The 16,821-nt window shown below is 45.1% G+C and overlaps 1 protein-coding gene across 1 annotated transcript in view; it reads left to right on the forward strand.

The window, feature by feature from the left end:
• The window catches only part of LOC143178638 (uncharacterized), a 262,313-nt gene that overhangs the window by 49,875 nt on the left and 195,617 nt on the right, over positions 1 to 16,821 (forward strand). Inside the window, exon 14 of the mRNA XM_076377419.1 lies at positions 13,565 to 13,609. Coding sequence (XP_076233534.1) covers positions 13,565 to 13,609 — 45 coding nt within the window. The remainder of the gene's footprint in view (positions 1 to 13,564; positions 13,610 to 16,821) is intronic.

The raw sequence follows: 16,821 nt of genomic DNA on the forward strand, positions 1-16,821 counted from the left end.
TCTACAATAGTGCATTTAATAATATCTTAAGTATTGTGGTCGGAAGGACAGTTGTAATTGTTTTATGACTATCTTTGATGGCCACTGTAATGGGTACGAGAAGTATTCGCACACAGTATAAAATCTAGAAAATATTATTAGAATATCTGACCTGCTCCAAGGGAGAGGAATTTTGAGTACAAAAATAAATAAATCATTGTTCCACCGCTTTTGAAACAACCTCTAAAATTTCCCCAGCTTTCCAGAATCATTGATCCTCTAATCGTAACATTCCACGCGCATAGAAATGAAAAAAGGGAAATTAAAACAGTCCCTCGTAATCTCTCTCGTCCATAACACTGGCCACCAACTGGCCTTATTCCCCAGGACAGTCCCGCTGACCTAATTAATCGCCCAGCGCGGCAGAATTCGTCACCAGTGCAGGTGAAACTCTCGGTCGGTCGAGTGCAGTCCAATTCCCTTCGTTTGCAGTCGGACGTTTCGCAGTAGAATGTGCCAGCGGTATCGTACGTGGTCGGGCCGAGCACTCCAGTTGGAGCCAATATTTTGAAACGTCCAATTTTCGTCAGCCCCCTCTTCGTCATCCCCTCCGCGGCTCCTCCGCCGATGCTCCAATAGGAAACTCAATTTCTGAGCGACCGAGGCTCCCATCGCCCGAAGAAACTTGCAAAATTATAGAGGAAAGTTTCGAGCGATTGATAGGCAGTCGGCAACTTTTCCTTCGGACCGAAGGATTTGTCATCGTGATTAGGGGAGGCACGATGGGTGGGAACATCGATCACGTTTTCGATTCCCCAAGGCGGCGTTCATTTTCCTCGCATCAGCGAGACGCGAGATCTCGGGGCGAGCGTCCGGTTCGAAAGCAAATCGAGGTCGACAAAGGGTAGGGGGTAATAGGGTAGAGGGGTTTTCCCCTTTTCGAAGGCGCGCGCGGCGCTAGACGTTTCTTGTTGGATTCGATTTAGCCGACGGCATTGTTCGGGCCAGCCCGATCGGATCCTGAAGAACAAAGGCGATCGCGAGGCGTTCCATTTGCTTTCGCGCGAGAAACCGACAACAGCCGCGAACAATGCACGACCCCACCTCTGGCGAATGAACCGCTGGCCCTGCGGCGAGCTCCTGGATCGCGATTCTTTCGATTAATCGAGAAAATTTGCTCGGGAGATAGCTTCGACGGTTCGTGGCGCGAGGGGGGTCATTTGGCAGGAATTCAAGGGTGATAAAAAGCTGTCTTGGCTCGGGAATTGATTTTATTCTGAGGGGCGAACAATTGGCGAATTTGTTATTCAGAGCCCACGAAGATGGAGTACTGTGTGAACTAATATAAAATTAGAGTTTTCTTTATTAGAAACGTACAGATACAAATATGTAGGGTTATTTCTTCATAAATAATCGCTGTGTTTAATTTCATTAATTCAGAGAAGCTACTACATAGAAAAAAATAAACAGGGTTGTTTCTACACAAATATTCGCTGTGCTCAATTTAATTTCCTCAGAGAAGCTCCTATCCACAAAAGCATCGAACTTTCGTGTGCCAATCACCGTGTCAAATAATCGAATAAACAAAAAAGGATCCTCTCGAAAATCCTATTCCCTCGCTTCGACGAGTCCCCTCTCGTCGACTGCGCCCCCAAACCGATCCCCTCGCAAAGGGAGCGTCAGGCCAAGGAATCCAGTAGACAAGCGAGCATTGGAGCGCCCTTTATCCACCGAAGAAGAAAATCGCGCATCGTCGAACGTTCCGTTCAAATTGATCAAAAGATCGCCGCTGCATTCCTCCTCGGGCGGGGGCGCGCAGAAGCTCGCGAGTAATCAGCGCGAGTCAGAAGAGCCCGCGGCCTCGCAGCGTGTCTCTCGACTTAAACATAATCACGGCGCTCGGATTTTCCGCGAAACATCCGTCCGCGCTTTGATCTCGGCCCGACTCCTCTCGAGGGTCGCGCACCACCCCTGTGGAGGACGATTCGCCGCAGGTGGTGGAAGGAAAAATCTGGCCTCGGTTGCCAAAGACATCCCGGAGGGTCCATTAACCTTCCGCGGGGGCTAAGCGGGACGAGGGAGAAAAATAAACAGACAAAGAGAGGGTTTCCCTGGAAAGCTGGCGAGGGATGGCGTGGGTCGAGGGGGCGGCAGAGAGACAGACAGACCAGGGTGGCAATGGCGTGTCTGGATATCGATCCTGGCTTCCGGGATGTTACCGTCGTGCCCCAGCTTTCTAGCCCTTCGCGTGTGTGGCCCACTCTGGCCCAGTGCTGTGTTCGTGTCCCATGCTACGTGTGCAGAGGGTCGATTGAAGGGGAGGGTGCACAGGTGAGCGAAAAGGGAGCACGGGCGCAGGTGTGGGGCTGTGCGTGGGTTCATAACTCGTGAGAGTTCTCTCGAGCGTGGAAGGATGGTTGAACGTGGTGCAGGCGCGTCGTTGGGGAAGAAATTGATGAATTCGCCGTGTCCTTAGGGACGCTGGCTTTCTGAGGGTAAGACGTGGCCTCGTTTGGGGGACGTCGACGTCGTCTCTTGGGCAGGACGTTTCGATGGAAAGATGAGGAATGATGGGAGTAGTGAAATATTGAAGGTTTGCGGAATTGCTGCACTGCGGATGCTACCTTGATCGATGGAGATAGTGGAGCTGGGAATGCGTGCTAATGTCGAGGTGCATGCAAGACGTTTCACTTGGAACGACTGATTAAGGAGCCCTCGAGACGGTGGTCGAACAAGCGGGCTAATGCAGCCAATTGCGACGTTAATGCCACGTGCATTCTGCAATTTGTCCGACGCGGATTAAGCACGAAAAGCGAGCAACTAGAGCATTATCGTTAATCCGAGAGGAATTAGGAGGACAACTAGCGGATTTATCGATCTCCCTAACTGGATTTCGTGGAGGTCTCAAAAATTCCTCTGTCATTTTTTAATCTACTCCCAGAGAGAAAAAGTATCATATTAGCCTTTCTGAAGCCAGAGTGATCAATTCCATATTTTTCAAAAATATCCTATTATACCTGCATAATTATTTAGAGTTTAATGTTCAATATGAATTTAAGATTTAGAAATTCAATACGTATCTGTGATCATTTGTTTCATTAGAACATAAATTTATCAAAAAAACGCATTCACTGTAACTGCAGCCTTATATAATTGATCAGTCTGGTACATGAGTGACTCGTATCACTAAAAATTCTAAGATAGCATAGAACACAGCAGTCCTGAAAAATCTAATCAACGCCAGTGGGAATTATCACAGGTGTTCTATGGATGATGCGTGCCGCAGCTTATTCTGCATTCCCAGTCGCGTTTCGTGCACGCGTGCAACAATGAGTCCGTGGAATGCGTCCGCGAGTATGCAATCAGCGGAGATTCGCGAGAACATGCGCGTCCTGTGTTACGCGAGCTTTCTCGCGCACGAGCTAGCCCCAAATCCCTCTAACCCAGGCTCCAACTTGTTATCTTTTGGCGGAGCACAACGCTGGGTCTAAAATTCTATTTGGCATTCTTTTTGCGCGACGATGCCGTCGGTGAATCCAGTTTCCTAGAGGCACACGCTTAATTCCTGGAATATTCCTTCCCCAGGCAGAGCTGCAACTGAATTTTCACCCTTTGCCGCGGTTAATTACTAGCCGACCTTTGATCTCGCGAAACAGTCTGAGCCGCGCTCCGTTTAGGCGACGCAAAGAGACGTCTTCTGCGGTTTTCGTTCCAATCGATAGTCGATATTTGAACAGAGGCAGCGAGAGGGCTTGTGAGGAGGAAATGCGCGGGGGTTGTTTAAGAGATGGATTTTCGAAGATTTCTGGGATTAATGGATTGTTAGTAGAGATTGGAATTAATTTCTTGAAAAGGAGGCAAGGATAGAATCTAAGCTCTTGGAATAGGTATTTGGTGAAAATTTAGTGGATTCGGGAGAAAACTTTTTTTAATTGTTTTATAATTCTTTTATTGTTATTATATCTTCTAATATTACTTTAGTTTTATTATTATTATTATTACTATTGTTATATTTTTGCTTAGTTAGGAAACCTTTTTATATGTTAGGGTGATAAAAATTATCAAAAATTTCTCAAAATAAAGTACTAGTAGAAAACCACTTAATTAAAAAGACGTGACTGTTTTAATAGTGACAGCATTTGTTACAAAATATTCATCGTAAAAAGCTGTCAGCCATCGCCAGGGGATTAAAATCTGCGCGTGAAAGACGGAAAGCCCTAGAAAGGCGGGAGATAAGAAGAGCTCAAAAATTCATGACTATGGCGGCTCGTAAAATCAGCGTAAAATCAGTTGCTGGCGGTCGACGACGTCTCGGGGAGCTTCCCAAAAAGAAATCGCTCGCCAGAGAGACGATAACCTCGGTTTTCATCGACTTGGCCGACCGCCAAAGAAACCCGCTTTAATATCGCGCGATACGGGTGGCCTGCGCGTGTGTGCGCTTAGGAATTCGGAAGAAGGATAGGGGGAGCGGGTCAAGTTTTCGTTTTGACAGCGCTCTGAAATATTGCTTCGTCTTTCTGTTGCCGCGTGTTCCTTCCCCGCGTCCCTTCCCGACGATTAATTCTTCTCGAAGCTTGGAATCGTGCGCGAGTGCATTTAGCAGACGAAATGATGCGAGATCACTGCGGAGAGCAACAATATTCAGGGTACCCTCTTAGAAATGCGCTTTTAAATACCTCTTAAATTATTATTAGACTGTTGGGAGACACTTTTTAACGTCAGAGAAGAATTATTGCAGGAACCATGGAGGTGAAAATATTTGAGTTATTTCTAGAGAATCGTTGAAGGAATATTCTACAGCCCTGCGCGTAGATTTGACGGTATGTAAACTAAATTTCAATTCAGGATGAAAACTCGATTAAAAATTAAAATTGCATTTTTGAAAAAGTGAGGTTCGAAATGAAACAGAACGATCAACGAAAATGCAGGGAACAGAATTCCAATTTTCCTTACAAATTATTTCAAAGAGCACTTCTAATAGGACACCCGGAAGATAAGATAAAAAATTCCCCACGGTGAATATGATTTTGAAGGGTTTATTTCAAAGGTCCATACAGGCTCGAATATTCTCATTTTCGATGTAAAATTTCCCGATCGACTAATTTAAAACACGAAAAAGTAGCCCTGGCGCGGAATGCTTAATTTCGCGAAACAAATCCCCTGGGATGGTAGGAATGAACGATAAGCCCGACGAATATTCGTATGAATATTTCATCGGCGCGCATTATTGTTGCCGGCGAGTCGCGAATTAACGATTTAGCGAGCACCGATGCGGCCGCGATGCAACGTTTATTCAGCAATTACGCATCCGTGGCATCGATTCGCGGCGGAGTCCATCGCGCTGGTTCGCGGCAGTTCGTTCATCGGGTGGGACGGTCGCGGTAGGTAAATTTCCTAAACTGCCGGCAGCGTTTAGGTACGACGCAATTATTCGATCGTGGCCCTGTTGCCTGCCAATAATCGACGAGCCAGCCCTGTTCGCGACGTTGTTTCGAACAGCAGAACCTGTCGGGCTTCTGGTCAGGCATAACGTTATGGGTATAACAAGGGGGGGAATTAATTTCGAGCCCTTTCGATCGGTGCCTCCTTGAACGCGTCGATTGGGCAACGTGGTTATAACAATAACGAAACTTCTGGGGACTCTGGAAACCTTTGGCGGAAACTATTCCCTACTGGATAGAGCGTTCGTCGTCGGGGCGTGCTGCTCCTGTGAGACGAGAATTAACAAGCGTGGGTGGAGGTTTCGAGGCGAGGTGAAGAGCCTGGATGGTTAATCAAAGTATTTGAAAGCTTTGGATAAAGGAAGGGAGCGCGTGGGGCAAAGAGTAATTGTTGAAGGTTTTTGTTGGAGATTGAATACGTGCTATGTATGGAGAGGTAATTGTTTCTGGTGTTAACGTTTGGAAATTTAGTGGATAGATTGAATTTAGTGACTGCTTGGGATGGAGATTAGTGTGATATGTTAGTGTTACTTGAATATCTTAGGGCTACATGGATAAAGTAGTGGAAGAAAGGAAAAATTTAAGTAGATAAGGGGAAACAGACAGTATGTGGTCAGACATGTATCTAGGCTGCTTTGTATTTTGTTATATAGACTTCATAGAATATTATTTGAACATATTAGGGCTCTAGAGATAAAGTAGTGAAGGAAAGGAAAATTGAAGGAGATCAGGGGAATCGGATAGTGCATAGTCAGACAATACTGTAGGCTAAAACGATTGGAATCACTGCTTTGTATTTTGTTGTACAACCATCGTATGAAAATTGCTATTATTAAGGAACTTTATCCTATTTTTAAGAGACTAAAAATTTATTCCATTTTATAAACGTGAGTTTAATAATTCATTTCGAATTTTAAACAAAATTCCCACAATTTTACCAAAGTACAAGAGACACCATTTTTACTATATGGCACACGATGTATGCTGCACTGCAAGGCTTAAAAGGCAACCAAAATTTTATTGTCAACGCTTCTCGATAAATTCTCGTCTGAGTTCACCGTGAAAGTAGTACAATATAAATTCGACCAGTAGTACAGGCACACGATTGACGCTCCAGTAGATGAATTACTCCATTTACTCAACCATCCTTAATAACAGAAATAATAACGTTCTTATCACTGAATTAAGCAAACGTTACTATCCAGCCAGACCGCCATTAAATCTACCCCCATTAAACTCCTCAAAATCAGCAATACGTTAAAATTTCGCGACTCCGCTGTGCTCGTCGGCGTTGGAAGGAGGAAAAGGCTGTTATCGCGAGGCGCGTTTCGCGAATAAACTTTAATCACCTCTTCGCGACGGCGTACATATCGAGGCGTGTCGGAGTTACGACGCTAATAAAAACGGCCGTTACGTATCCGCCGTCAGCGGCTGGCGATTAATAGCGGCCACTGGTATCGTCGTCCACGGACAAAGGGAGCGCGTGTTCGTGCCATAAACATCGCGTCGCGAGCCTATTACACGGAACGCCAGTCGGGAAGGAGGAGCGACGAGATCGAGCATCGAACGATCTTAATTTCGCGTGACCGCGGCTACGCCGAATTCCATGGCGCGCATAGACGACCTGAGTCATGGCTTTCAGCGAAATTAAAGACACAAGGCTCCTTCGTCTTCCTGTCTACTATTTTATACATGAAAAGCAGCTCAGGGAGCCCTGATCGTCTTAAGCTTAGGCATGCACTGAGTAACGACTTTGACTGAGTAATTATTTATCTTGGCATGTAGGATCTCTTGCGATCATTTCTGACATCTTCCAGCTCCTTTCTAAATTATGCAATACTCAGGTCTCAATTTCTTTCAATAATTGTAGCAATTATATCCTGGATGTATATAAAATGTCAATTTTTTGATATACTTTCAGGAGTGCGGCCTACTGGTGCTCGCCACTCGAAATGTTTTATAGTTTGTTGGCTCCTTGTGGGGACGTAGGACGATCGTAATTCAGGGGCGACTGGGTAGAAATCATATGGGTTGCCTGCGGCACATATAAATAAGAGAAACGATCAGGCAGTACATATTACACTCCAATGCAATATATTTCTACATCAGCCTGCAGGTACTATTGTTGATTTTTTTTAAAGACGCTACTTGATTGTTTCCCTTATTTTTTGTGCTCACAGTCCACCCACACGATTTTTACCTAATCGTGCTTGAAACTCCAATCATTTTACGTTCCTACGAGCCAACATACTACGAAATGATACGAGTGGCGTGCAGCAGTAGGCCATATTCCCGACACTATAGCGAGAAGTCGAAACTTTCCGCAGGCCTCTAAGGAATTGCTCCTCCAAAATTGCCATTGGTTTCCAGTTCCCAATCTGAGGGTGCCCTCATCAAATTCCTCGTGCGTGATCGCAGAACGTACACCACGAAACGTCGACATTAGTATTCCCAGCCCGCCTCGGGGGAACTTCTCGAGGAGAGGTCGAAGGTGTTGGCAGACAGCCAGTCCAAGTTTTTTCCTCTAGTTTATTCGAGGTCTCCCGATTAATCGATTCGTTTGGGGAGGAGAGGGTCGGCCCTCGGAAGAGGAAAATTGAAAAGCGCTTGGGGGAAGTGCATCGAGATTAGAGGCCGAGATAATGGGCTATTAGCGAATGGGACGAGGGGTTGCTCGGCATCTCGCGGAGGATGTAAGAGCTACCGGTAATCTTATTACCCGCGGTGTTATCGCGATAAAACGAAGTCGTAGGGTTGCAATCTGGGGAGAACGAGGGCCTCGGAGCCATCGTCGCGTGGGAACACCGTGTAACGACTGAAACGCTGAAGAGTCGAGGAGACGATGAATTAATGGGATGGGAGACACTCATCGATTCCTCGGTTCTCGTCGATGAGCACGCGAGGGAGGTTCGTTGCGTTGCGTCGAGGATTTTTCAGAGCGTCGATTGAGTTATTAGAGGCAGCCTGCTGCGTAACTCGATCCATTCATCAAATTAATTGTTCTTCTCGGACAGACTGTGAATTTCTTAGAAACGAATTAATTGAACTGTGTATGTTGCTTAATGCTTGGATCTGTTCTTGAAACGCAATTTTATGGCCGCGCTGTGACTCGCCAGCAGGAAGTCGGAGGTGTATTTTGGTAGCGACTGGAATCTTGAGACGTAGGGTCGAGGCAGCGGGAATTGGGAGCGTAAAATTTTGAGACTGGGCAGTTCTAGAAATAATAGAGAGATTCAGAGAAAAAGGTGTAAGCAGAGTTCTGAGAATCGTGAAATAGTGGAACGTGAAAATATTTATAAACGCTTGAACAGATTGAAATTGAATTGAAAGCCTTTCGATTTTTGGAATAGAGATGCCAATAGTTGAACGCAATTGTCACACGCGGCATCACTGAAAAAGCAGTCACATCACGTTCACATTTGCTTCAAATTAAATGCAGTGTCAAATTGCAATCAAGCTGAACTCGTTTGTCGCATGATGGGAGCAGTGACAGCAATTTTACGATGGAATTGGCAAGCAGGAAAATTTTAATCGTCCATACACTCGGTCCCAGAATTTAATCAAAATAGTGGAATGAACTTGTACCATGTGTCACATAAATCAAAATTCGATTAATGAATGTATACACTGCGAGATGTACTAAATTAAAATTATAGAAACAGCTGACTATTGTAGAGGGTTGAAATATTAACTTAACTACTTTTTTCTATTATACATACATAATATTTTATTGAGATCGAGATCAAATATCCAAAAAAAAAGAAACAGTATTCTTAGTCTCAACAAAATTAATTGATACAGAAATCATAAAAATTATGCCTTGTCAGATCTCAAAAAATTGAACAATCTGTACTAAATTTGAATAACAAATTAAGTATCAGACTCGCTTCCTTATTACTCAGAAAAAATTCTAAATAACAGAAAAAGACTGCTTCTAAGTCTCACGCCTCTTCTATCCCCACTCCTCGACTCGATTCAAGCAACAGCCAAGTCCCATGAAGGAGTCCCTGTTCAAGGAGTATCGTGCCTCAGTTTTTCTCGGTCGATGGCACGGGACTGTTGCTTCTGGAGGTTCGCGGGGTTAATTTCACGCCGTGCCGAGCCGTGTGACACGACTCGACGACGTGTGACCCAGTTAACTTGCTCGTTTCCTAGTGCGTCGACCCGAGAGGGCACGTGCTTATTAAGGACAGCAAAAGGGCGACAGTGTCGCGGGGTAAACGTCCCTTAATTAAGTTGTCTAGGCACCCGGGCCAGATCCCACCCCCCTTCAGGTTCTTTATCGAGGGGTGGTCGTTGATGCGAAATCGATGCCATCATACGCTGGGAAAACGTTAGCCAGCCTCGAGGCGAGGGGTGGGCTCGCTGAAAATTCCTCGAGAGCTTCGGCTGGCAGGAAACGCCGCGGCGATGGTGTCTTCCTGATCATCAGGCGAGCATAGACTCCGCGATCGAGAGGGAAACGAATTCGAGGGTGAGAACCGAGGAATCTCGTGGGATCTCGAGCCGAGGAGGACGTCTTTTTGAATTCCGCGCATAATGGCGGTTAAAGGATCGTGGATTACGAGGCTGGGATGGAAGTCGGTCGTCTTGACGCGAAATGGCGTGTTAATCCGTGGAGAATGGTGTTTGGGGGAAGTCTCTTTCCGTGGCGACGGGGTGGTTTTAGCTGGGGGGTTGCAGGCGAGTGAAAGCCTTTTTAGAAGCTGCGAGGCGTGGTCGTGAGCTTTGGAAATTTTCTGACCTTGACTTAGAAGGCGTGTGAATCTGGAAATACTTTTTTTGAGGTCCTGAGTACTCAATTCTCACTTAGAATAAAAAATATTTCTACCTGTTGAGTCTGCATATTCAAATTTTTTGTTTTATTGTATTCTTTTTTACAAGGAGAAGCTTATTTAATTTAATCTCCTTTTGCCAAAAACAGCAATTCTACCTTCCAAAGTCTTTCGAACTTAGGCGTATCGCTTTGATGCACATCCCACCCTTCTGACCTTTTCCAACAGGTTCACTCGAGGTGTGTATCAGTTTTCCTTCACGAGTCGAACTAACTTTCGAGACGGAAAGAGAGTTCGTTCCTCAAATTACGCCCTTAAAAACATAGAGGAAGTTCTAGCGAAGTGGAGAACGCGATCCGAGGCTCGATGCTCGGGTGTAATTAAACAAAGAGAGGAATGGAAATTATGCAGGCTGGGATCTGACCGGGCGGCGGACAGGCCGAGATGAGAATTCCGCGATGGGAAGTAATTCGCGGCACCTCGGAAGACCGTTCGATAAAAATTCCAGAGGAGTCGGCAGCGTCGAAGGCGGTTCCGTCGTCGACACGTCGGAATGCGTCGCGATCGATTCGAGAAACACTGGGGTCATTTGCTGGAGGGCAAGAATAATTGAAAAGTTCTTCTAACAACTTAACGCGCGTGCTTATGTCGCATCTGTGTCCGTGAACAGGGCTGAACTTCTTCGACTTGAAAGATTCTGGATAGTTTGAAATATTAGTTGAGAGAGAAGTTTAGTTATTAACAGAAAAAGTGGTGAATATAATTCACTGATAATATTTAAATTCCTTAATTTTCGAAGTATTTTCAAGTGGAAAAACAGATGTGAGAAAAAAATTAATTAATAATTGTAGTTTCGGATTCCTTACTACTGTACGACTAATTTCGCCGTACCGTAGAATTTCACTTGAGAATCTTTCAGTAATAGTCGCGTATTCTGCAATAGATGATGAAATTATTGTAATCAAAGGCTATTCCTCTAGATTTTTCTTCACGTTTAGTATCTTCCAGCATCTGAGGGACTCACCTACTCAGCTCATTCCCCTTCGCCTCTATTATTGTAGAAATAAACCAAGCTGTTTTCGTTCCAGCGAAAAATCGACGCGATAAATTCCCGGGACTCGTTTCGTCGACGTTATTTATGGCATCGCTCGCGCCTACGAATATACATCGTCGACGGTGTTTATAGTTGGCCATTTTTCCAGTCTCTCCTTTTCTAACGGCACGCTGGACACTTGAGCCTAACAGGTGGCAGATTATCGAACGAGCTGCGTGGCCAAGACTTGCTCCCTCTACTTCTAGAATTTTCAATCCCCTTGAAATACCTCTAGAAAAAGAATCCTGAATTTTCCTACAAATTTTATTAAGCGCTGTATAATCTACAATATTTACAAATTCTTTTATTTTAGATTCGCTTTGTCTACCACTGTGCTCTAAAAAAGCTTTGTGACACACACACAAAGTTTTCCTTTTTCGCCTTCGACCATTGTAATTCTTTCAGCAATAGTGTCACAGAATTTCAGCATAGTTTGTTGCCTCTCTCTTCTCACGGATGCAGCGTCGATTACCATATTTTTTACGACACAGTCAATACAGGAGCGATCGTATTCACGCGGCTAGGATCCAGGCGGAAATGGAAATGCATTCGCTACACGCAACTGTTTCGCATTCGAGATACGAGCTACGCGAATTTCATAGAGCCACCCACCCCCGCTTCAGTATTGTCCTCTTTCCATCCTTCGAAATATCAATTCGTTCGGTCGCGTTTCGATTCGGTTAGGCGTCCCTCTTCCGCGTCGTCGAACATATTTTCGCGATGCTACCTTCCTGCGATCCATCGAATTTTTGCATTGGAAGCTCCACCGGGTATCTCATTATTGAACAACCGTTTTGTTTCAAAATAGCAGGAAAAAAATGAATCTTCTTTCGTCGCTGCTGGGAGGAGTAATTAAAATTGGAAATTGATTCAATTCTGTATTTAGCGTGAAAGAATTTCATGGTTCTTATTGGGGAATTTTGAAATAAATATCTAGTCTTCCATCACAAATAATATTAGAATTATAGCAGAAATAGTAGGTGTAGAAATCAATACACTTATTATACGAGAAACTTTAATTAACAAAAACAATAATCAAAACGTTTTTTCATAATTACTAACCTTTCAAACAAACAACATTTAATCAAATGAAACTCTTGCCTTAATCGAATAATATTAAATTAATAGAGCCTGCGATATAGTTCTTGCACCTGGGCAGTGAAGAATTCAGGAACAGCCCTGCCATAATATTTGTGGCATCCCTGTCACGTCGTGTCGGCGTGAACACGAGTCGAATCGCGATGCTTCGTGTGCACGCACTGGTAAAATGCTATCTCGTTCGCGAGACATCGAAGGGGGTTAGCTGAAGAACGCCCGGAACCTGGAATACATTACATCGTCGCGTTAATGCCCAGGCTGCACGCGACGCTGTTCCGGCGTATAACACACTCGATTTAACTGCGTTTAGTTTTAAAGCGGCGCGCGGACCATTTCCCCCCGTCGGCGATACATCGAGTTCCACTTCCCGTTTCCACCTGGCGGAGCATTAACACCGAGAGTCCACTAATGTGCGTTCTCTGTCATGGAAACCGGCTTAACCGACGTCCGACAATCTGTTCCCCTCGCTGTGTGTCGACGAGCGACTGTTCCCCTCTCGAATCGAAGAAATTCGAAGGAAAAATGGCACTTCATAATTATTGCCCTGTGGGTATTAATATTTCTCCCTAGCGTTAGGAAGAGGAATATTTCCTCGAGTTAAAATCTCTGGGGTTGGGATTTCAATTTAAGCGAGGTGTAATTGAAGAAGGAAAGCAAGAAAAAGGTACATATTTTGAGTGCTCTGCTTGTGAAAGAGGTTTACTTAAGATTGGGCCAATGGGGTTGCCTTACGTTGCTCGATGGACGGAGCTACCCCCACTGGTACCCCTCGTTGCAGAGTATAAAGAAATGTTAACTTTATAATGGGAAATTAGGAGTAATTTCATGGTTTAAGGGAAGTTAATTCTTCTGTGTTCGGTTCTGTGGAAGTTATCAAAGCTAATCTTTCTTTTACACCTGTTAATGAAGCCTCACTGAAAGGATTGTTTCCGAAGCTCGGAGGGCGTGGTCGACAATTTTTCAACAGGCTTCGACTTAATTAAATTTATCCGTCTGCGAAGTTGTTGGCCAGCGTTTGGCCCCGGATTTTCCTACGGAATTCGAGGCTCCAAGCTTCCGAGGGAAATTGCGCGAGGTTCCAGGCGTAACTGAATCATTATTCACAGCGGTGATTAAGGCCAGATGGCAAAGTTTCGTCCCCGCGTAATATAATTCGGGATTCTCTTCTGGTGTTTCAGATTTCCACCAGCCGAGTCCAGTCCGACTTTCCTTCCAGCTGTCAGGTGAGTGACGTTAATATCGCCGATGGTAAAACGGGGGGCGAGCCTGCTTAAGGGATTGCTTTCGCGTCTTAGGACATCGAATTTTCTTTCGCGGTAATTAATTAACGAAAATAACAGTCAATTAATTGAAACGCTTCATTTAGAATTAAAATCACTGTGGGTGGTTTCATAATTAATGCGTTAACACGTTCCTGCGCCACAGTAAAATTTATCTACAGTTTTGAGGTAAATATTTAACACTTAATTGGACGATGTGAATCGTGTTAAATTTTTCATAATTTCAATCTTCATTTTTGTAATTTTTTTTATGGTTCCTGTGAGTGATAAATTTTGTTCCTTTATTGATAGTCTCGTTTGAGATAATTGGCATAGGTTACCAGTGGCTCAGGAGTTACAGAGAGTGTTAAATAGAAGTATGAAATTTATTTGGCGCAGTTGTTGCGTCAATTCTGCCGCTACAAGCTGAAGATAATCAGACAGAGAGTCGACAAATATGCCGAGATTTCCGAGTTCATGCCGAAACTCGCGTAAACTTGGAATATTATTTACTCGGCAAACTGCTTTCGGTTATTGCGTCCCTTAGGCGTGCAGCCCCGCGCAAACATGAGTTCTTAACCTTATATTTATCTTCGTTCTGCGAATACGAGAGTGCTTCGAAAGGCAGAAACTTTCAAAGCGACGACTACATTAAGGAGTTCAAGATTGAAACCTAAGGAAACATAATTACGATCAGAAAAAATTCATACAGTATTTCTGTTTGGTCTGTCCCCCTTCATATACATATTTTGCAGCACCAGTTTCTCACTGGAACAATAACTTACCTCGTCGCTAGAATATTCAACGTAGACCTCGCAGAAAATTAGAGCATAGAATACATTACTTTTTAAAAATACAATTGCAAACGAGATCTTGCGAGCGTTTCACGTGTCTCGCCAAAAAGCAACGTCACAGATGTTCTGACGAAAGTGGAGGACAGTCGAGACCCAGAAAGAAAATGTACAACCTTCGTCGTTTCCTCCACCGACGCGAAACCACGCGACTCGTGCATACGTGTGTGTCACTGCGGCCGCCACGGAAAAGGGAAAATATGAAAACGCGCAGCAGGGTAGGAATGATTGCATCCGAAGTCGGTGGGAAGAGTGACGAATAGCGAGTCGAGGACAGCTACCAGGAAAATACTTTCATCCGAAAGCACAATTTTTAACGACGCGAATGTTTCCCTTTTCTCCTCATTTCCTCGTTTGAAAAACGACGTTTACCACGACAATTTCACGCGCGATGGAGAAATATTCAAATAGGAAGGAAACAAGTTACAACTATAAAATAAGCTTCTTTTGTGAGGGACTCTACATAAGCATACCCAGATACACCTTTCAAATTTTCTATATTAAAATCCCCATATTTACAAGGTCTCACATTTTCAAATCCACAATTATTTCAATTTTTACTTCATTACATTCATTAGAATCTCATCAGAATATCAAATCCCCTTAAAAGTTCTCACAAAACAGAATCTAGTTCATAATCCCAACTCTCCACAATTTTCTTCAACCCCTCACCACAAGGGTGGCAGACTCTTCTTCCCTCAGAACTCTCACAACATTACGTGCCTCTAAAACTCTCCCTTACCAGAGTTCCCTCTCACACGAACATCGTTCTTCCTCATGATCCACTTCTCGATTGCCCGAGTTGTCCTCGTCCCTCGACCCAACAGGAGGGATAACGTCAACGCGCGAAGAAACGGCCACCCATCGCGATAGGGGGAGAACGTGACGGGGGTGTTATCGAGGGAAGGCTGTCGTGGAAGAAATCGCGGACAGAGCATATAGGCGTGCAGTTGGGTCCTTTTCAGCGTGGAACTCACGGCACAGGAGCGTACACGACGTGGTGCAGGGGGAGTGGCCATGCGAGGCCAGCGTGGAAAAAGGGGTGACTGCGAGGAAAAACGCGGGAAAGGAGGAAAGAGGCCGACGAGGGGTAAAGAATGCATTGAGCCAGACCGAATGGCCGACCACGTAACGTCGTACTTTTCATTCTGCGATCAGCGCGTGCTTGCCATGGTAAAAAGGCGCGAAAGGGAGAGAGGCGGGGAAGAAAGGGGAATCGAGACCCGAGGGGCGAGAAGGGTCGCTGGGGGCGCGGGGTTGAAAGGGCGGTGTTTCTTTCTGCGAAAGGAAGACGAGGTGAGCTGACTTGGGCGACGAAGGGAGAGAGGAAGAAGGAAGGGGTGAAGGGGTGGGAAGAACTGGGAGAAGGGAGACGGATGGAAGGAAAAAGCAGTCTGGGAAGAGACGTGAACTGGCGATGGGAGTTGTGCAATTTGAAGGCTAGTGGCAGTGGATGAAATTTGAGGAAGCAATTTTTTAATACGCCAGAAGAAAAAAGTTACAGTATTTTTGGTAAATATTGACGTGATACAGGACCAAAGTGTCTGCAAATATATTTCTAACGCAGGGGAGTAAAAGGCAAAAGATGTAGCAGGATCTTTGAATCACGATCCAGAACAAAGTGACGGTGGGGAGACAAAAAGCAGTCGACAGTGAACGAAAATAATAAGAAATACTGGTGGAGGGGCAGAGAAAAAGGCGACAGGCAATGAAAAGAAACGAGAGGGGCAGAGAGGTGAGGCACTGGGAAGCGAAAGCAAGAAGAGTCTGCGTCACCTTGCATTCCACTTGACGGCACTTCTGCGTCGTCGCCTGGCACCTTCTTTCTCCTTCCGGTTGTGCGCGCTGGTCCCCTGGCATCCTCTTTTTCAGCGTTCCGAACCGTGTAGCCTCTTGTGTCGCGACGATGAATATCGAGGCGGTGACAAGTTCGTGCGGGGGCGTAGCATCGACGAGCTTGCTTCGTTTAAGCAGCCCGACTGCCACGGTACGTCGGTCACGAAAAAAAGCGACTTCGTGACGGGCATCCTGTTCCGCTCATGCGTTCGTGCTCCCACGGTTTAATCAACCGATTGCTGGAATTCTCGATACACGATCTCTCCATCTGTTTAAGCTTACGAGCGGAGTAGCTTCAGGAGCTATCGTTTCTTATCGGGAGATCATTGAACTAGCTTCTGGAGTTGGAGTCATTGTAGATTTTGGAGATTTAAGATTTCAAGATTTTACGGTTCTCGAGGTTTTAGGAACTCAGGAGTACGAAGATTTAGAGATTGTGAGAATTCAGTATTTTAGGGAATCGAAAGAAGTCTAGGAGTTCGAGGAATT

Source organism: Calliopsis andreniformis, chromosome 4 (assembly GCF_051401765.1).
Source record: "Calliopsis andreniformis isolate RMS-2024a chromosome 4, iyCalAndr_principal, whole genome shotgun sequence".
In the NCBI taxonomy this organism is placed as follows: domain Eukaryota; kingdom Metazoa; phylum Arthropoda; class Insecta; order Hymenoptera; family Andrenidae; genus Calliopsis; species Calliopsis andreniformis.